This window comes from Mizuhopecten yessoensis, unplaced genomic scaffold, assembly GCF_002113885.1.
Source record: "Mizuhopecten yessoensis strain PY_sf001 unplaced genomic scaffold, ASM211388v2 scaffold4583, whole genome shotgun sequence".
Classification (NCBI taxonomy): Eukaryota; Metazoa; Mollusca; class Bivalvia; order Pectinida; family Pectinidae; genus Mizuhopecten; species Mizuhopecten yessoensis.
Genome location: NW_018405619.1, coordinates 371,556 through 393,575, shown reverse-complemented (window position 1 = coordinate 393,575; position 22,020 = coordinate 371,556). Strand labels below are relative to the sequence as shown.

At 39.8% G+C, this 22,020-nt stretch overlaps 1 protein-coding gene across 1 annotated transcript in view; it reads left to right on the top strand.

Annotated features, from left to right (window-relative positions):
- Nucleotides 1-21,304, top strand: part of LOC110449342 (epidermal growth factor receptor-like) — a 21,920-nt gene extending 616 nt beyond the window's left edge. The window contains exons 2-6 of the mRNA XM_021496137.1: nt 11,930-12,337; nt 12,534-12,665; nt 15,398-15,481; nt 15,891-16,012; nt 17,930-21,304. Of these exons, the coding sequence (XP_021351812.1) occupies nt 11,930-12,337; nt 12,534-12,665; nt 15,398-15,481; nt 15,891-16,012; nt 17,930-18,022 (839 nt within the window). The 3' untranslated portion in view covers nt 18,023-21,304. The remainder of the gene's footprint in view (nt 1-11,929; nt 12,338-12,533; nt 12,666-15,397; nt 15,482-15,890; nt 16,013-17,929) is intronic.
- The last annotated feature ends 716 nt before the right edge of the window (nt 21,305-22,020 follow it).

The window sequence follows — 22,020 nt, the reverse complement described above, 5'->3', positions numbered from 1 at the left end:
CCCCCCACACACACACACACACTCCCGCGCTCCTCTTGTGTGCGTGGAAGGGGACATAGTATCCTCTTCCTGTGGTCTCTAAGGATATTACTCTACCTTTCACATTTTGTCCTGATAACAAGCAAGGAGATGAGGCAGAATCTTTGAATTTCGTGTCCAACACAATCGTGAAATTATCAAATGAATGGGTGAAATACACGCACATTTATATACTAATAGACTGGTTTGGGCTAAATGAGACTAACAATATAGAAGTGTATGGGTCATATTCGTTTAGCCTTCACATATACCTCCCTACACGATAAAGGATGTAGTGGAGGTAATAATAAGAGATGTATCGTTAGGTATATTAATTTTGTGAAAAACCTTGTAAAAGATTTTTATTTACTTTAAAACAGGGAACACAGAATCACTGTGTCATAAACACATAAACACAAGCCCCTCTCTCACACGACCTCTCCCACTTCTCCCCCTCCCCCCACGTTATCCTGACCTTACGTCATCTCTCCCACTCCCACACTTCCTCCCCCACGTCCTCCTCTCCCGATACGTCCTCCTCCCACGACACGTCCTCCTCCTCCACGTCCTCTTTATCATTCCCACACGTCCCCCCCCCCACGTCCTCTTCTTTTCCCATACTCTATCTCCCTCCACGTCCTCTTCCTCATTTCCCCACGTCCTCCTTCCACACACGTTCTCTCCCCCACTCCCCCGATACATTCTTCTTCCTCGAAACGTCCTCCTCCTCCACGTCCTCTTTCTCATTCCCACACGTCCCCTCCCCCGCCCTCTTCCCCCCATACGTCCTCCCTCTACCCCCCGGGGACACACACATACTTCCGCCGTTCTATCATAAGCAATTCTATATGCGACACAACTCCGACATGTTTTACAAATCGGTTTGTTCATTTACTAGATGAAAATCCGTAGCTATTTTAGATCATCGACATTTCTATACTATTATTGACATAGAGTTCAGTTCACCTGAAACATAGACAATCTTTTGTAAGACTTTTACAAAGAAAGTAAATGTTACGATATAAATCATTTCAATGAAACTTACAAAATTGAGTTTTATCAAACCGTCAGCAATATTTCTATAAAGAATTCGATAATGAGATTTAGGGTAATTTGTAATATGCCCTTATTTTACCTGTAGTAGTTACTTTCTCACCTTTAACGAGAAATGCAGCGCTTGCGCACCTATCATGTCAGTTATCATCCATTTGTTATAAAACCCCTCTCATGTAAATGTTTTCATTCCCGACATTTTCAGCTACAGACATATTATAATTTAAAATTTAGGTGGTCGGGTGGCGCAGTGGATAGCGCACTTGCCTTTCACCAAGGCGGTCAGGGTTCGATTCCCCGATAGGACTTGGGAAGGTATTGGGTCACCTGCCCGACCACGTGGGCTATCTCTGGGCACTCCGGTTTCCTCCCACAACAAGACCCCCGGTGTGTTTCCATCCGGGCCAACAAGAGCGATTAAGTTGTAAAATCTTGTTTCATAATTATTGTAAAATAAATCAATTTTAAATTTATAACTTTATAATAGATATAATATTAGCGATTGATTACTACATCCTACGAAAATATGAATCTCGCGAACAAAATGTGTTTCGCTCGTCAGGTCATTTCCAACAAACAGCTCAGCAAGGAGGGTGTTTCATTTCTTATCATTGCCGTGGGCGCACTACGATGTATCTACATTTTGTATAACGATGTGGCATGGTTAATGTAAAGGGCGAATACATAGTGAACGTTTTTTTTCTATACTATAGGTGACATTTGACCCTGGTAGACATGGCCAGTGATACCAGCCTCTCTATAACAACCCAAATGATAACTACATAGTTTACCTATCACAGAACAGACTAATTAGTACATAACTCCAGAAATATTTGCACATAAGTTGGGACCTAGTCATAGGTCGGGATAGTGGATGAAAGTTCATTTAGTGCTAGGTTACAGTGCCGCCGCTAAATTATTCGCAATTTGCCCATATAATTTATATATTTAATGCATTTTTAACTTTTCTTATTCAACTTTCCTCAAGTCAATAAAAACAACACTGAAACAAAATCTCATATGTAGAAAAGAAAGTTGCTGAATATATATTTCCAAATGTTTCAAACATTTTTTTTATTTTTTATTTCGAAGATTTTTCTAGTTATTCAGATGAAATTAATTTTGCCATTTTGTTCGTCACTATACCGAAAAATGCTTTTGAAAGTATGAAAATAGGATATCGTATCTCACAAATAATCTCACGGAAAACTATCGAAATATTATTACCAGATAAATACTCAGATATTTTTATAAACTGTACATTTTGGTCAATGGCGAAATATTAATTTGCCACAAGAAATATTTACGAGATAAAGGTAAAAATTAGGGATGTCACTAGATCGGATATCGGAAAACCTGTATAACGCAATACACAGGTATGTCGTATTGTATCGCATTACAGATATGAAATATCGCCGTATCACAACATTTTTCAAAAACCTTTCTTTATGTATTTGCTAAGTGTTTTGACTTGGAAAATTACTAGCCATTTTAACAGATAGGCCAGTAACCCCTAACAGACCATTAGTAGCGGTGGAAATCAGTGGCAATGTATTGATCGATGGTTGGCTAAACGAATACATTAAATACGTGTGATCCATATGATAAAGATTCAGTTTGATAACTTTCTGAAAACTATTTTTTTTTTAATTGGGCACCATTTTTTCCTATAAAAACATATCGGGATACGTATCGCAATATATTCCTTCTGCATTGCAATATATCCCGATACACTCCAGGCATATCGTGACGCCCCTAGTAAACATTTATGAAAAATAGAGTAAATATGGACAAAATACATTGACGGCACCTGTGTTCCTGAAGACTGACAACGACGACGAGACGAAACGATAATGACGATTGACCTAAGCCACCACTGGCTCAGTCTGGTGTACCGTCTTGTATTGGTGATGATGATCACAGGGTCCTGCGAATTTGTTACAGCTATATTTAGACCTAAACTAAGATGTTCATAGTAATTTTACACGTTTTCGGGGTTTAGATCAACCTTCGGTAAATGCCACCCCCAATGACGATGTTATACGAGCGTCATTGGGAGGGCATTTTACCGAAAGTTGTTTTAAACCCCTTTGAAACGTGTAGAATAACTCTGAACAACTTAGTTTGGGTTCAAGTTTAGCTATAACAAATTATCAGGTCCCTGTGATCATCATTACCGATACAAGACATACGCCGGACTGTGGCTTCAAAGTGGAGAGAGATTTACCAGAGAAACGTACTCACACAAAGACGTCAAAATACAGCGGGAATAATAGACTACTCAAAAACACATATACCCGGCGGGTCACTAAGTACGCTGTACCAATTAAAACAACAGAAAACATCTGTACAGCGCGAGGCTTCTTATTGCTGAGACCTTACTACTGGCAGACGATCAGGTGTCTAAAAATAGGCTGTGTGCATGTTTTACGCGTGTATTAAAATCAAGAACTTAAACAGATGGTTTTGTTTAATATCGGTATTTGAACATTATGGAAGAGTATTAAACTAGAAACTTTATATAGTCAGTAAGCATGTTGCTATGTGGTATTTACAAAAGCGAATAGAAATTGAAAAGAAGTGCAGAAGTCTTTCGATGATGATTGCGATATAGAGGCTACACAACGAGTGGTTGTTGAGTATGGTATTTATTTCACTCGAGTTAGTTAATTTTCAAAAGTTACAAAAATTACGAGCTTTAGCGAGTGTCTTTCTGTAACTTTTGAAAATTAACTAACGAGAGTAAAATAAATACCATACTCAACAACCACGAGTCGTGTGTTTCTACCACAATATCATGATCAGTCAGAAATAACATACACACATGTGTTTGTTGACAAGGCTGGCGTAGTGATATGACCCATATGTAAAAAGTCACTCATTAATATTCAAAAATGACTTCTTTTATTACAAATTTAATTATTGTCAAAAGTAATGTTTCGGCAACAACTTCGTGAAAAAATAAAATAGATGAACGACTTTAAATATTGAGAGTAGCAGTATTGCATTAATTTATATAAATTAACCACGGACTATATGCGCGTAAGCATATCGTACGAAGTCTGCCTCCCGCCAAGTGATGAACCGTTGTAGACGAACTTATCGCTGTCAATATCCAAAACCATAGGCCTACGTGTCTAGGCCTACGGTTCTTCGTGACGGTTCTATGGTTGACGTTTATAGTGAAAGTTCAGCCATAGTCAGACCGTCTAAATAGCGATAACGGGACGTAGGGAGAACGAAATATTTCCCGACACTGTGACAGATCTTGTTTTGGTTTCACGACCTGGACACGCGACGGTGTGACGTCGAAACGATATCGAGCGTCTGTAGNGTCACCAACATTTGTCGGATGTTGACAGCCGACGACGTAAACAAAACAGCAGGTGGCAAAAAGCAGGTGGAAAAAGTCTTCCCGGTCAAAGTTCATCTTCTCGACCAATCAAAACTCTTGAAGGTCATATACCACGTGTGGTATATAACTCATATTTATCTAACAGTCTGCGTGTTTATACAATGATCTGAGAGTGGAATAACACAGCGTATTGTGGTAGAATACCATATATAACACTAATTACATGAAGCTCATGCGAAGGTGTGTTTGTAATGCTTCTTCCGAGCTATTATAAGCCAAAATCGTATTTCAAAGTTTAAGTAAAATGAGGAAATATGATTACCTTGGCTTTCAGTTTTCAATTAAAATGCCGTATTAGCCTTACTTATGCGATTTCCTTTTTCCCCTCAGTTCCTTTGAAAAAAGACGATACTTTAATTTAACGATAAACTTACTTGGACTTTACGGATTTATTAATTAGCCAGTTACGATGGCTTCTCTAACGTTTATTTAGACAATCTGATTAAAACCAGATATTTGATTCTTCTCCGAAACTCTACGTTCCAGTCAAAGGAACGTAGATCTAGAGTATCGGAGTGGAATCAAAGATCTGTTTTTAATCATATTGTTTATTTAGAAAAAAATAACCACTTTATTGTTTAACGTATGATACCGTTATCTCTCATCTGGTCTGAGGTCAAACAAACAACATAAAAAATAATGTATGGAATCGCGGCTTTAAAATCGACATGCTATGTGCATTATAACAAATATTATTGATAGCATTTTAATTGGCTTCAGACTAAATCGTTCACACGTAATTCGACGACACTGGGAAGACAAACTTCCGTTGTGGCCTTAAGTATGTGTTTCCGGTGCGGTGACTTGTGACACGTGACACGATTGGATAATAGATTAGAGTTGACAAGTTAGTACTTATATTACTGACATACTCCACCGAAAACAACTTTACATTTGTTGTATTCTATGGTCGCTATAGGGTACGTCTTCTGAAGATTTTTAGTTCAAAAGTAGGAGTAGGCCAAGGCTACTAGGGACTCTTAGTTCAGAAGTATAAGAGTAGGACACGGCTACTACAGAGGACTCATAGTTCAGAAGTAAGAGTAGGACACGGCTACTACAGAGGACTCTTAGTTCGGAAGTAAGAGTAGGACACGGCTACAACAGAGGACTCTTAGTTCAGAAGTATAAGAGTAGGACACGGCTACTACAGAGGAGTCTTAGTTCAGAAGTAAGAGTCGGCCACGGCTACAACAGAGGACTCTTAGTTCAGAAGTATAAGAGTAGGACACGGCTACTAAAGAGGACTCTTAGTTCAGAAGTATAAGAGAAGGACACGGCTACTACATAGAACTCATAGTTCAGAAGTAAGAGTAGGCCAAGGCTACTACAGAGGACTCTTAGTTCGGAAGTAAGAGTAGGACACGGCTACAACAGAGGACTCATAGTTCAGAAGAAAGCTCTTAGTTCAGAAGAAAGAGTAGGACACGGCTTCTACAGAGGACTCATAGTTCAAAAGTAAGAGTAGGCCACGGCTACAACAGAGGACTCTTAGTTCAGAAGTATAAGAGAAGGACACGGCTACTACATAGAACTCATAGTTCAGAAGTAAGAGGAGGACACGGCTACTACAGAGGACTCTTAGTTCAGAAGTAAGAGTAGGCCAAGGCTACTACAGAGGACTCTTAGTTCAGAAGTAAGAGTAGGTCACGGCTACTACAGAGGACTCATAGTTCAGAAGTAAGAGTAGGTCACGGCTACTACAGAGGACTCATAGTTCAGAAGTAAGCTCTTAGTTCAGAAGTAAGAGTAGGTCACGGCTACTACAGAGGACTCATAGTTCAGAAGTAAGAGTAGGTCACGGCTACTACAGAGGACTCCGATAATCAATTCAAAAGCAAAAGTGGGCTTAGGCCACTACATAGATCACATTCTTCAAAAAGCAAGCGTAAGCCACGACCGCTACAGAGGACACTTACATCTGAAGTAAGAGTAGACTACGTCCACTACATGTACATACAACTTTTTCTTTAGAAGTAATACTAGGCTAGGCCGCTACAGATGGCACTGTCTTTAGAGTTAAGAGCAAGCTAGGCCGCTACAGATGGCGCTGTCTTTAGAGTTAAGAGCAAGCTAGGCCGCTACAGATGGCGCTGTCTTAAAAGTTAAGAGCAGACTAGGCCGCTACAGATGGGACTGGGCTGTCTTTAGAGTTAAGATTAGGCTTGGCCGCTACAAATGACGTTTACTTCAGAAGTAAGAGTAGACTACATGTACATATAACGTGTTCTTTAGAAGTAATACTAGGCTAGGCCGCTACAGATGGCTCTGTCTTTAGAGTAAGAGAAGGCTAGGCCGCTACAGATGACGCTTTCTCGCATCTCGGACAGAGATGTCCCACGTCATACCCCATGCTAGATTTGTCTATCTCGTACGATCTGTCTTGTACCTTTACGTGACATTTCGCGGATTTTTTACACTACGATGTATTCATCCGCGCGTTAACTGCTTGCAATTGACAATTTGCATTATAAATGTTCTGTTTTGTCGTTATTGTATAATTTTGATGTTGTTAGATATTTGATGTTGTAGATGAAATATAATCTACACTGTGAAATACGTTGTAATCTATGTAAGGACGAACTAAGTGTTTTCGCGGACGCATTCAAATGTAGCTTAAGTAGTGGAGAGGTCATCATCATTTGAGGCTCAAGGTGGGATATTTGTAGTTTTTGTCAAATTTGAATAGTTTTTAGCTCACCTGGTCCAAAGACCAAGGTGAGCTTATGCCATACCGTGGCGTCCGTCGTCCGTCCGTCCGTCGTCCGTCGTCTGTCCGTCGTCCGTCCGTCAACAATTTCTTTAAACGACTTCTTCTTCTTAACCACTGATTGAAATTATACTAAATTTGACTGGAAGCATCCCTAGGTGGTGGGGATTCCAAATTGTACAAATGGTGGGGCTGACCCCCCAGGGGGCTGAGGGGCGGGGCAAAAAAGGGGCAATTTGGCTAAACTCTTTTAAGCGACTTCTTCTCTAGAACTGAGTGATGGATATCAACCATATTAGACTGAAAGCATCCCTAGGTTGTGGAGATTCAAAATTGTACAAATGGTTGGGCTGACCCCCCAGATGGCTGAGGGGTGGGGCCAAAAAGGGGTAATTTGGCTATATTTCTACAAACAACTTCTTCTGTAGAACTATGCACTGGATATCGATCATATTTAATCAAAAGCATTCATGGGATGCAGGCATTCAAAATTGTACAAATGGTGGGGCTGACCCCCCAGGCTAAGTGGTGGGGCCAAAAAAAGTGTATTGCCTGGAAATGGTTGGGATACCCACCATACAACCACATATACAATTGCTGAGTATAAAGAGAAGAATGCACATTTGCTTCCGGGATGGCCCTAGGGTCTGGCCCCACCCTTGGAAACATAGTCCTTGGGCCATAACTTAAAAACGGTTGAGATCCCCACCCCAAAACTATATATACAAATGCTGGGCATAAAGAGACGAATGCAGTCATGATATTAGAATAGACCCTGGGGTCTGACCGAACCCCTAGGGACCTAGTTTCTTAGTCACAGCTTGGAAACAGTTGAGATCCCCGACCTATAACCATATAGACAATTGCTGAGTATAAAGAGATGAATGCACATATGCTTCCAGGATGGCCTTGGGGACTGCCCCACCCTTGGAGACTTAACCCTGGGTCATAACTTTGAAACGGTTGAGATCCCCACCCCAAAACTATATATACAAATGCTGGGCAAAAAGAGACAAATGCAGTCATGATATTAGAATTTATCCTGGGGTCTGGCCACAGCCATAGGGACCTAGTTTCTGAGTCACAGATTTGAAACAGTTGAGATCCCCACCCCATAACCATACATAAAATTGCTGGGCATGAAAAATCGAATACAGATATATATGCTACAAGGATTGGCCTTGGGGTCTGGCATATTTCCATGGATCTCATTTGGAGAATATTCTGTCATGATTGCTTAGATAATCCAGATGAGCGATACAGGCCCTATGGGCCTCTTGTTTTCGAAACAAAAGGAGCGAGAGAAAAAAAAGCAATTACCTGTAACTGAGCAAGATCGGGTAATCTCAATCTCGGGCTAAGATTCTGTAACATCCAAACCTCGGCTTCAGAAGTAATAGTAGGCTACGGCCGCTACAGAGGAGGCTTACTTCAGAAGTATATTGTAAGAGAGGTTACGGCCACTACAGAGGACGCTTACTTCAGAGGTACATTGTAAGAGAGGGGTACGGCCACTACAGAAGACGCTTACATCAGAAGTACATTGTAAGACAGGGCTACGACCGCTACAGAGGACACTTACCTCAGAAGTACATTGTAAGAGAGGGCTACGACCGCTACAGAGGACGCTTACTTCAGAGGTACATTGTAAGAGAGGGGTACGGCCACTACAGAAGACGCTTACTTCAGAAGTACATTGTAAGACAGGGCTACGACCGCTACAGAGGACACTTACTTCAGAAGTACATTGTAAGAGAGGGCTACGGCCACTACAGAGGACGCTTACTTCAGAAGTACATTGTAAGAGAGGGCTACGACCACTACAGAGGACGCTTACTTCAGAGGTACATTGTGAGAGAGGGTTACGACCACTACAGAGGACGCTTACTTCAGAGGTACGTTGTAAGAGAGGGTTACGACCACTACAGAGAACGCTTACTTCAGAAGTACATTGTAAGAGAGGGTTACGACCACTACAGAAGACGCTTACTTCAGAAGTACATTGTAAGACAGGGCTACGACCGCTACAGAGGACACTTACTTCAGAAGTACATTGTAAGAGAGGGCTACGGCCACTACATAGGACGCTTACTTCAGAAGTACATTGTAAGAGAGGGTTACGGCCACGACAGAAGACGCTTACTTCAGAAGTACATTGTAAGACAGGGCTACGACCACTACAGAGGACGCTTACTTCGGAGGTACATTGTAAGAGAAGGTTACGACCGCTACAGAGAACGCATACTTCAGAAGTACATTGTAAGAGAGGGCTACGACCGCTACAGAGGACGCTTACTTCAGAAGTATATTGTAAGAGAGGGTTTCGACCACTACAGAGGACGCTTACTTCAGAAGTATATTGTAAGAGATGGTTCCGACCACTACAGAGGACGCTTACTTCGGAAGTATATTGTAAGAGAGGGTTACGACCACTACAGAGGACGCTTACTTCAGTAGTACATTGTAAGAGAGGGTTACGACCGCTACAGAGAACGCTTACTTCAGAAGTACATTGTAAGAGAGGGCTACGACCGCTACAGCGGACGCTTACTTCAGAAGTATATTGTAAGAGATGGTTCCGACCACTAGAGAGGACGCTTACTTCGGAAGTATATTGTAAGAGAGGGTTACGACCGCTACAGAGAACGCTTACTTCAGAGGAACATTGTAAGAGAGGGTTACGACCACTACAGAGGACTCTTACTTCAGTAGTACATTGTAAGAGAGGGTTACGACCGCTACAGAGAACGCTTACTTCAGAGGGACATTGTAAGAGAGGGTTCCGACCACTACAGGGGACGCTTACTTCAGAAGTATATTGTAAGAGATGGTTCCGACCACTACAGAGGACGCTTACTTCGGAAGTATATTGTAAGAGAGGGTTACGACCGCTACAGAGAACGCTTACTTCAGAGGGACATTGTAAGAGAGGGTTCCGACCACTACAGGGGACGCTTACTTCAGAAGTATATTGTAAGAGAGGGTTTCGACCACTACAAAGGACGCTTACTTCAGAAGTATATTGTAAGAGATGGGTCCGACCACTACAGAGGACGCTTACTTTAGAAGTACATTGTAAGAGAGGGCTACGGCCACTACAGAGGACGCTTACTTCAGAAGAACATTGTAAGAGAGGGCTACGGCCACTACAGAGGTCGCTTAATTCAGAAGTACATTGTAAGAGAGGGTTACGGCCAATACAGAGGACGCTTACTTCAGAAGTACATTGTAAGAGAGGGTTACGGCCACTACAGAGGACGCTTACTTCAGAAGTATATTGTAAGAGAGGGTTCCGACCACTACAGAGGACGCTTACTTCCGAAGTATATTGTAAGAGAGGGTTACGACCGCTACAGAGAACGCTTACTTCAGAGGAACATTGTAAGAGAGGGTTCCGACCACTACAGGGGACGCTTACTTCAGAAGTATATTGTAAGAGATGGTTCCGACCACTAGAGAGGACGCTTACTTCGGAAGTATATTGTAAGAGAGGGCTACGACCGCTACAGCGGACGCTTACTTCAGAAGTATATTGTAAGAGAGGGTTCCGACCACTACCGAGGACGCTTACTTCAGAAGTATATTGTAAGAGATGGGTCCGACCACTACAGAGGACGCTTACTTCGGAAGTATATTGTAAGAGAGGGCTACGACCGCTACAGAGGACCCTTACTTCAGAAGTATATGGTAAGAGAGGGTTACGACCGCTACAGAGGACGCTTACTTCGGAAGTACGTTGTAAGAGAGGGTTACGACCGCTACAGAGGACGCTTACTTCGGAAGTACGTTGTAAGAGAGGGTTACGACCGCTACAGAGAACGCTTACTTCAGAAGTACATTGTAAGAGAGGGCTACGACCGCTACAGCGGACGCTTACTTCAGAAGTATATTGTAAGAGAGGGTTCCGACCACTACAGGGGACGCTTACTTCAGAAGTATATTGTAAGAGATGGGTCCGACCACTACAGAGGACGCTTACTTCGGAGGTACATTGTAAGAGAGGGTTACGACCGCTACAGAGGACGCTTACTTCGGAAGTACGTTGTAAGAGAGGGTTACGACCGCTACAGAGAACGCTTACTTCAGAAGTACATTGTAAGAGAGGGCTACGGCCACTACAGAGGACGCTTACTTCAAAAGTACATTGTAAGAGGGGGTTACGACCAATACAGAGGACGCTTATTTATGAGATAAGTGTGTGCTAAGGCCGTTTAAAAAGGAAGCTTACGCTTATGAAGTTTTATAGTTTGAGTACCGGCCTGGCCACGTTGTTTTTTTCTCTCGAAAAACACTGTTGTTGATATTTTTTCCGCGTTTGTTTTCCCATAAAAGGTCCACTAGGTATAATATAGATAACCCATCATGAATTACTTCAAAGGTGTTATTTCCATGCCGTTGAACAATTTTATAATTCATCAATATTGTTTTGACGGTGTTGTCGGGTCGTTTAAAAAGTTCGAAACTAACAATATGTTTCAATATTAAGAATAAAAAAAACGTGAACATTCCTTATTTGCGTTGTTTTCACTATCAAAATGTATATACTTTTTTGGGAACCAAAAAAAAACCCATTTGACATTGGTATTTGACTATAGTTTGTTTATGTTAATGCATATTAATGTTTTAAATATTAGCTGTTATATCAATAGCCTTTCAGGAAAAAGGCGATATGCGCTTGGCAACTAAGATTGATGTATATACAGCATAGTCGTTTGTATTTTTAATGTTCACAGAATGCCAGGGAACTCACGTTGGTTTTGGATTTTCTGGTGGGCACCAGTTCCATTACGAGGCTCTAAAGCGGAGATACAAGGACTGTACATATGTAGAGGGAAACCTGGAAATCACCAACCTTGTCAACTCAGCCAACATAACCTATGACCTCAGTTTCCTGTCTCAGATCGAGGTTGTGACGGGCTACGTTCTCATTGGTCTGCTGGACGTCGACCACATCCCACTGACGAGTCTCCGGTTTATCAGAGCAGACAATACCTATAACATCATGGGGGAGGAATATGGCCTCGTTCTGGCATTGACGGCTGAGGCTGATGGGAAGGAGTTTCAGAAAGAAAACTCAACTGACGGGGAACAGGAAATTTATAGACATGGACTGGTCGAGCTTCAACTTCCGTCACTGAAAGGTTTGGTTTGATACATCTTAGATTAATGTGTGACAGTAATAACATTCTTTTATTAAAATCTTTAATTTTGATTTCTTTTTAAAAATAAATTACAAAGATAGCCAAAACGCATTTTATCCGTTTCCGACGAAGACTGGAATTAATAACGTCTTGTGTTTGAACAATCTTAAGATTCCCTTTCACGTTTGACTTTCAGAGATATCAAAGGGGAAAGTTTTGTTCTACAAAAATCCGATGCTGTGTTTTGTTAATACCGTCAACTGGCACGCGATCGTCCCTGGGAGGGATGAACCCGTCAATTATGGCGACGACGCCTACAGATTCGACTGTAAGTACATAAAGCGACGACCCTTATATGTTCGACTATAAGTCACTATAGCGACGACCCCTACAGGTTCGACTATAAATCACTATAAAGAAGACCCCTACAGGTTTGACTATAAGTCACTATAGCGACGACCACTACAGGTTTGACTATAAGTCACTATGGCGACGACCCCTACAGGTTTGACTATAAGTAACTATAGAGACGACCCCTACAGGTTTGACTATAAGTCACTATAGAGACGACCCCTACAGGTTCGACTATAAGTTACTATAGCGACGACCCCTACAGGTTCGACTATAAGTCACTATAGCGACGACCCCTACAGATTCTACTTTAAGTACATATAAGGCGACGACCCTTATATGTTCGACTATAAGTAACTATAGCGACGACCCCTACAGGTTTGACTATAAGTTACTATGGCGACGACCCCTACAGGTTTGACTATACGTAACCATGGCGACGATCCCTACAGGTTTGACTATACGTTACTATGGCAACGACCCCTACAGGTTTGACTATACGTTACTATGGCAACGACCCCTACAGGTTTGACTATACGTTACTATGGTGATGACCCCTACAAGTTCGACTATAAGTTACTATGGTGACGACCCCTACAGGTTTGACTATACGTAACTATGGTGACGACCCCTACAAGTTTGACTATAATTCACTATAGCGACGACCCCTACTGGTTAGACTATACGTTACCATGGCGACGATCCCTACAGGTTTGACTATACGTTACTATGGCAACGACCCCTACAGGTTTGACTATACGTTACTATGGGGATGACCCCTACAGGTTCGACTATAAGTCACTATAGCGACGACCCCTACAGATTCGACTATAAATCACTATGGCGACGACCCCTACAGATTATAAGTCACTATAGCGACGACCCCTACAGATTCTACTTTAAGTACATATAAGGCGACGACCCGTATATGTTCGACTATAAGTCACTATAGCGACGACCCCTACAGGTTCGACTATAAGTCACTATAGCGACTACCCCTACAGATTCTACTTTAAGTACATATAAGGCGACGACCCTTATATGTTCGACTATAAGTAACTATAGCTACGACCCCTACAGGTTTGACTATAAGTTACTATGGCGACGACCCCAACAGGTTTGACTATACGTTACTATGGTGATGACCCCTACAAGTTCGACTATAAGTTACTATGGTGACGACCCCTACAGGTTTGACTATACGTAACCATGGCGACGATCCCTACAGGTTTGACTACACGTTGCTATGGCGACGACCCCTACAGGTTTGACTATACGTAACTATAGTGATGACCCCTACAAGTTTGACTATAATTCAATATAGCGACGACCCCTACTGGTTAGACTATACGTTACCATGGCGACGATCCCTACAGGTTTGACTACACGTTGCTATGGCGACGACCCCTACAGGTTTGACTATAAGTAACTATGGTGACGAAACCTGCAGGTTTGACTATAAATAATTATAGAGAGACGACCCCTACAGGTTCCTTTATAACTCACTATGGCGACGACCCCTACAGGTTTGACTGTAAATAATTATAGCGACGACCCCTGCAGGATTGACTATAAGTTACTATGGCGATGACCCCTACAGGTTTGACTTTACGTAACTATGGCTACGACCCCTACAGGTTTGACTGTAAATAATCATAGCGACGACCCCTACAGGCTCGACTGTAAATAATTATAGCGATGACCCCTACAGGTTCGACTAAACGTATCTATGGCGACGACCCCTACAGGTTTGACTATAATTAAGTAACTACGGCCATGACCCATACAGGCTCGACTTTAATTAACTATGGCAACGACCTCTACAGGTTTGACCCCGCAAGTAACTAAGGCGATAACGTCTGTAGACTTGTTCGACTTCAACGTTGCGTACATGTTCGACTGTAAATAACTATTGCGACGACTTCTACAGGGCCGACTGTGATCAACAACTTCTCTGAGTAACCATGGCAACGATGCGTACAATGGGAATTTAAGTCACTAAGGTTCGATTTCAAGTATATATTTTGTCGACGACGCCTATGACTATGGTGACTTCTACGTAAATAACCATGGCGATGACGCGTACAGCATGCATGTTAGTAACTATGTATACAACACCTACATCTCGACCTTAAGTATAGCAACAAGGCTTACAGTTTGACTACCAGTGTCCATGGTAGCGAAGATTACCTGATGGACGGTAAGTTAGTAAACGTTCAAAAAATATATGATTACTTGATAAAGAGTTATGCAATGGCTAGACAAAGGTTCGAACCCGGGGCCCTCCGAACTCTAGACGGACTCTCTACCAAATGAGCTTCTGCCTGGTCGCCGACGATCGTCCCAGTCCAGATCTACTTTTTCTAGGTCTTCGCTTACAAAGACACAACTTTTTACAACCAGATTCTTGTATCCCCTTGCCAAGCGTTCGCCTAGTGCTGGAAGTATTGGCAAACTCTAGACGGACGCTCTACCGATTGAGCTTCCGAGTCGCTGACGATCGACCCAGTCCAGTTCTACACCATTAGTAATTAACTATGGAATTTATATCTGCATACTGTAACATTTGCGGTTACTTTTCGGAGTGAATTTGAGTAAAGTTGACAATTGTCTAGTAATTTAGTATTTTTGACTTGAAATGTGAACAGAACTCTGACGTCACTAAAGTTCGCTCAGCTTGTAATTACAATATGTAATTATCTCCCTTAGGTCCTTTGGAGTGTGACTCCGCATGTCGGTTTGGAGACGATATTGCGCACTGCTGGGGATTAAACCCACTTATGTGTCAGAGACGTAAGTATTCAAAATTCCATACAAGTCTTCCCGTTCAATACAACTCATTACAACCATACCATTACAACTGTGTTCAGATGATCAACAATTTGAAATAAAAAAAAAGCTGTTATAAAAGCAGTTCAATATATTCATCGCCAAACACAAAAAGTCTGAATTAACACAAGGAAAATCAAAGTTCGCTTTTGTACAATATACAAAGGCATTTCTGTAATTTCTTAAACAATGATGGCATTCGGATCACAGGGGCTCGGTTTCGGTATACTTCCGTTTAATATATACACATTCTCAAAAGGTTTATTATTAACCGAATGTATCCCGAAACCGAGCCCCTGTGATTCGGATGGGTAAATAGATTCATTGGACTCTTCTATATTTATACACCTGTCCGCCGTGTTTACCTTTCCAGATGAGGTGCCAGTATGGTGTCACCAAGACTGCCCTGGGCGTTGCTATGACAGCTACATCCTGGGATGTTGCCATCCAGAGTGTGCGATTGGCTGTTATGGCCCACGTGACACCGATTGTGAGGTATGATTGGTTAACACAAAGATATGATTTCCCGATATAGTTTTTTCCTACACTTTACTAGACTTCCTTTGAAAAGGAAAAACAAGAACCAAAGAGCGGGTCCTAGCGGAAAGAAATGGTACTAAGGCAGAAAATCTTGCCTTGTTAAAACGACAGAATTCGTTGTTCACGCTAATGAGATAATTTAGATTATAATTGACCTTCGAAACACTTCACTGTTTTTGCTAGATATTGTACAAATACAATTGTCCTGTTTATTATCGAGCAATTCATGTTATTAAAATTGCTGACCTTGTATAAAAGTGAGATTCAATTGTTATTCTTTAAACTATAAATTAAAAAGTTAACTGACGTTTACTTCATTCAAACAAAAATTTCAGATTAATCCCAAATTTCAGATTAAGCCCATTTTTTGTGTAACGCGAGGCGACATATAGGTATTACTTTGTGGGCGTCTTCGTCCGAAACAAGGTTTCCGTGAGATAACTTGAGTTCCCTTGGGTTGATTAAACTCAAACTTCGTATACATGTCGAGTTTCAACTTTACGCGGTTTGGCATATCACACTTGACATAGCAACACTGTACGCATTTTTGGGCATTGTGTAGTAAATGGAAGAACTTTCTTATTTTTTAATCAATTCCTATCAAATTGTGTACGGTAATGCTAGAAGCAAAAATGTGCAATACATATTACAGGTTTTTCTGTCGAGTTTCAACTTTCCGCGTTTTGGCGTATGGCACTTGAAATTGCAACACTACTTCATTTTTGCCTTTACAGTAACTTATCCTTGTTTTCATAAAATCGATAACTTGAGTTTCTTTAGGTTGCTTGAGCTCAGACTTCATACAGAGCTTCCTTAACAATAGTGCTTGCTTGGGATTGCTTTTCAGGTCCGAAGAACAAAGGTCAAGGTCACTGTTACTATAAATAGAAACTCTGTTTCCGTGCGATAACTCGAGATTTTAGGTTGATTGAGCTCAGACTTCATACTGAAAGTGCTTGCTTGGGATTGCTTTCTCATGAGAGATGCCTGTGCAGGCGACACCTCCACTCCTGTGGAGTTCTTTTCATTCGTATCAGTCACGAAAAAAACAAAACAATTACATTGGTTCTAAAGATTTTGTTGCTAGGAAGTATTTAATTGCGTGCAGTACCTGGCAGTTCGTAGTTAGACCATTAATAGCCATCCGAGACCAGGTGTGACCAATGAACAGCACTGCAGGTTGTAACAAACATCAGTCTGTTAACATGCAGAATAGCACACCCCTGCTAAAATGTGTTTATTAGTGATGATTCATGGGTAGGATTAATTATGTAACAATGATTTGCTTACCCAAGTAATCCGAAATTAGTAAGAAAACAATCAAACAGTACATCTCTGATAAATTCCAAAACTTCTGTACAAGTGTGATGTGTGTACAATGTGAAACTGCTTTCTTTATGTTAAGGATATATGCTACCTAAATTTAATTGTGGGAGTTCACTCCCTTCAACTGGCATCGTTTAATAATTCAGAATGTTCTGTAAAATATAAACTTTATTTATTTTACAACAATTATAAAACAAATTATTTCAGCTTATATTAATCGCTCTTGATGGCCCGGATGTTAGCGCGCGGAGGGTCTAAATGTGGGAGGAAACCGGAATACCCGGAGAAAACCCAGGTGGTCGGGCAGGTGACCCCATATGTTTTCACGTCCGAATTTTCTGTGTGTTCTCAATAAATACATCGTTTAATGTGTCATTACTTAATGAACTAAGTTATATTTTGTGAAGAAATATTTTGAAATGAAATAGGCAGCATATATTCTTAAATGATGACGATATTTATTTTTATTTTAATCATATTTTTATGTTTTAAAAATGACCCTGGTACATGTTTATTTTATCCTTATATTTTTTTCTTTTCTTGCAGTTGTGTAAATACTTCAAACACGAAGGACGATGTGTGTCGTCCTGTCCTGCCGGTATATCGTACAGGAAGGGCCAGGAATGCATCCGATTATAGACACATAGACAACATTCACATTTGGTGCTAATTTCTGGTTGTATTCTTCCTGTTGTGACAAGATTGTTTCCATTCATGATGAAAGTTTTAATATTTAAGATGTTTATATATTTAATCAAACAATTTAAAATGTTGGACAGAATTTATAGTGTTTCGTCATTCATGATAAGATTTAAATGACTAAGATGTGTATATTATTAGACAAATTGATATCTTGAACCTTATTTGTTGTGTGAGGTAATTTATGATGTATATGTAAACTACAAGTAGTCGTTTAGAATATAATTATGTTCAACCTATACTAGCAACTGGTTCTGGTCAATTACATCCTCCATATCCAGGGATTACGCTCACGTATGCTCTCTGCACCTATGGGATAAGTCATAGCAAATTTAAAGGCTCCGGCTAGCAATTTGATTGGTCTCGGGTAAAAAACATAAATCAATCGCTAGTCTGATACCCGTCTTTTAAACATTACAGAGAAGGTTCATCCGACGTCAAAGCCAGTCAATTTTACCGTTACGCGACTACGAGATTCAAAGGATCAAATTAGTCAAGTTTTATTCACAAGGTGGTGCACACTGAGCCTTCAATTTTGTATGACATAGTCAGGGTGTGCAATGCAGCGATCGTAACTGAGCGTAACCCATGGCGATGTTGTAGGGATTTCTTTCATATATCAACGATGAATTCTAACATGCACAAAAAATATCACCCACTGTTTGCATAATTTTTCGTGTTTTTGAGTCATTTTCAAACAATGCGTTTCGTATATAAGTCGTACAATTTTTGGAAACTTGAACATATGTGGGGCGGGAAACTGAAATGAACATGTGCTCTGCCGATCACACTCATAACAATTGTTTGGATGTAATGCATGAATTATAAAATGCTTACATAACCATTATTAAATTAAATATGAATACTCCGTGAAGGGAAGTAACTCTAGTCAGAAAACACCTCTACGTAGACTGGATTGCGTGCCGTATTTATTTCTACCCTCCGCCAGACTTCCCTTCAATTGATATCCAAGGTTGCAGCCTAGCGGAGAGAAATGGTACTGCGGCAGACAATCCAGTCTACTCCTTTATATACAGAAATGAACTCTTCTCGCAATTGTGATGGGTTCAATCTTTTCTGGACACAACGGTCATACTAAATGAGACCGTTCACGATTTTCTTTAAGTGTGACATTAAATGCGCCCATACACGGTATCATTTTTAACGTTTTGTTTAAAAGAGACTTCAAAATGAAGTTTTTCATTACGAAAAGCTTCTTATTGCACTTATTAGCTCACCACCTGAAATTTATTTCTGTTCCTGACCTTCAAGTACTATGAACACACGGACGGTATAAATCGGTCCCTCACTGTAATCACATTGTTATCAAATGATCCACTTTCTATATTATTTGTATGATAATGTGATTTTTGTTGATAGCTTTGAGTAAACGATTCGTGTTTTTATTTTTTTTCTAATTAAGTAAACGATTCGTGGTTATTATGTTTTTAATTAAGGAGTACAACTATAAGAGAAAATCAATACCGAATACTCAAATAACTCCTCTTAAACTAGCACGAAAATGTATGGTCTCAATTGGTCTTTTAAATGATTTGTTGGTTAATAAACCCTTTCACCCTTATATAACTTCAGTAGACTCTACCATGCATTGATGTGGATGAATCCATTATGGTATACAGTGATTGGGTTAATCAGCATTAATATTTTGTAAATCTTTTGATGTAATACAGTTAATCTCTGAAGATGAAATAGGCTATGACGATATTTCTAAAATTATACAGTATTAGTTTAGTATACTTTCTTTTTACAAGCAAAAAGACGCAGTTGTCAGCCAGCTTGAAAAATCAGAAGTTCCAGTATTTTTCATTGTCGGAGAACAACTATCATGACCATGGAGAAGTAATGTCAGATCTATATTTAGTAAATGATAATTTTGAAACAGGATATATTTCATATATTGTATTGTAGTGTATTTGTCAATCACAAATAGATATTTAATACATTTAATGGTGTACACCCACATAAATAGAGGGTACAAATACACAAGTTATCACAAACATGGTGCCTTTTATATACAGGTCTCATTATGATGATTTACGTGACAACATAAATATTATATCATATTTTTCCGGTTTATTTTTTATATAAAGCATTCCTGGGCCGTAGCCATGAAACTGTTCTCATGCTTCAGCATGGACTCGGTGCTCGAGCCTATTTTTTTGTTCCGGTCATGCATCATTTTAAAAATTGTCAATGATTTGGGGGAAAACATGAAAAGACTTTTAGTCGAATACTTATTTCAATGTTTACAATTGACTTTTTAAGTGATTTAAGTGAGTGACACTAAAGCTGGTTTGAGCAGAGAATCCGTGCTGGAGCATGAAAAAACTATGAATACGGGCCCTGGTCTTAACTTTTATTACTTATTGTTTTAGAATACATTGTTTGCTATCTTTACATTATCTTAAAATTGTAATCTTTCAGTAACACCAATTTCCGGTACCGTCAATGTATATATACTATTACACAAGATGGCGATGTATTTGATGAAGACAACTGATAACTGCACGACAAGCATGGCCTCGTGAGATTAACGAGTATTTGTTCAAAAGTTTCAAAATGGTATTCTTGAAAAACATCGGAAAATTTCCGGGTAGTTTTCATTCCGTCATAAGCTGATCATTTTGACTTCCTATATATGTAGTTTTTGTTGCAAATTTCATTTATTTTGGAATATTATTAAAAATTTACGTTGACTTGACGTGAAGCTAATCATGCTTAGATATAATCTAAAAAGAATGGGTGCAGAGATTTTATTCTGAATACAAACATTTTTTAATTTATTTTTTTAATTCAACGTTGACGCTTTAAGCTTATTAGGCTGTACATTATTCTCTGTCATATTAAAACAAAGAATTAAAACTGATACAGAATTGCAAAATGATGATTGGATGCATCAATACAATAATGTATTTTTAAAAAGATTGCAATATAGTTATATTTTAATTTTTTGTTAACGTGTCATTGAAGTTTTGAATTATATTCAAATTGACTAGATATTTAGAAACAAAACATGATGAAAATTCCCTTTAGCAGTACCTTTATTATTTAACATTTGTTATATTTTTACCATATATATTTGATTATATTAATTAATATTTGGGTTTCCTCGACCAACGAACGGTATCGTAACACATTCTAATCCTTAATTTTTCAGTTGTTATATGATTGTCGATTTATGTATTAAACTTTAAAAAAAAATCATATTTTGCGCTTGCTGTTTTGTTTGCGAATGAGACATCTGAAGCACAAATGTTTAAGTAAGTCCATTTTCCAAAATAACATGAACAAGGCAATCCATAGTCCCCTACCGGTAATTATTTCTATATTTAACCAACAGTACACTTGTGTCAGGATGTACCTACTGCAAGGAAAGTATCCTGATACATACTTCTTACACTTCACCATCCCAAGACATCCTTGTATACCAAATCTGGTTACTCCAGGTGAAATAGTATAGAAGCTATACCCTGGAAGAACTTTTTAAAAAGTAGAGGTCAAAGGTCATGTCATAGTTCACAGTGAGGTCATAGTGACCTAATTCTTTCATTCTGCACTCCAACATTCTAAGATATCCTTGCACACCAAATATGGTTAATCCGGGTGAAATAGTATAGAATATAATTCTCCGGACAAATATTTTCAAAAGTGAAGGTCAAAGGTCACAGTGAGGTTAAAGTGACCTAACTCTTGCACTTCGCCTTCCGCCATCTCATGATGTCTATGTATACCAAAACTGGATACTCCAGGTGAAACAATATAGACGATATGTCCCGGACAAACATTTTCAAAAGTGAAGGTCAAATGTTACAGTGACATTCTTCTTGCACTCTGCACTCCGCCATCCCAAGATGTCCTTGCACACCACATTTGGTTACTCCAGGTGAGATAGTATAATAATATTTATTCGGTAAAAG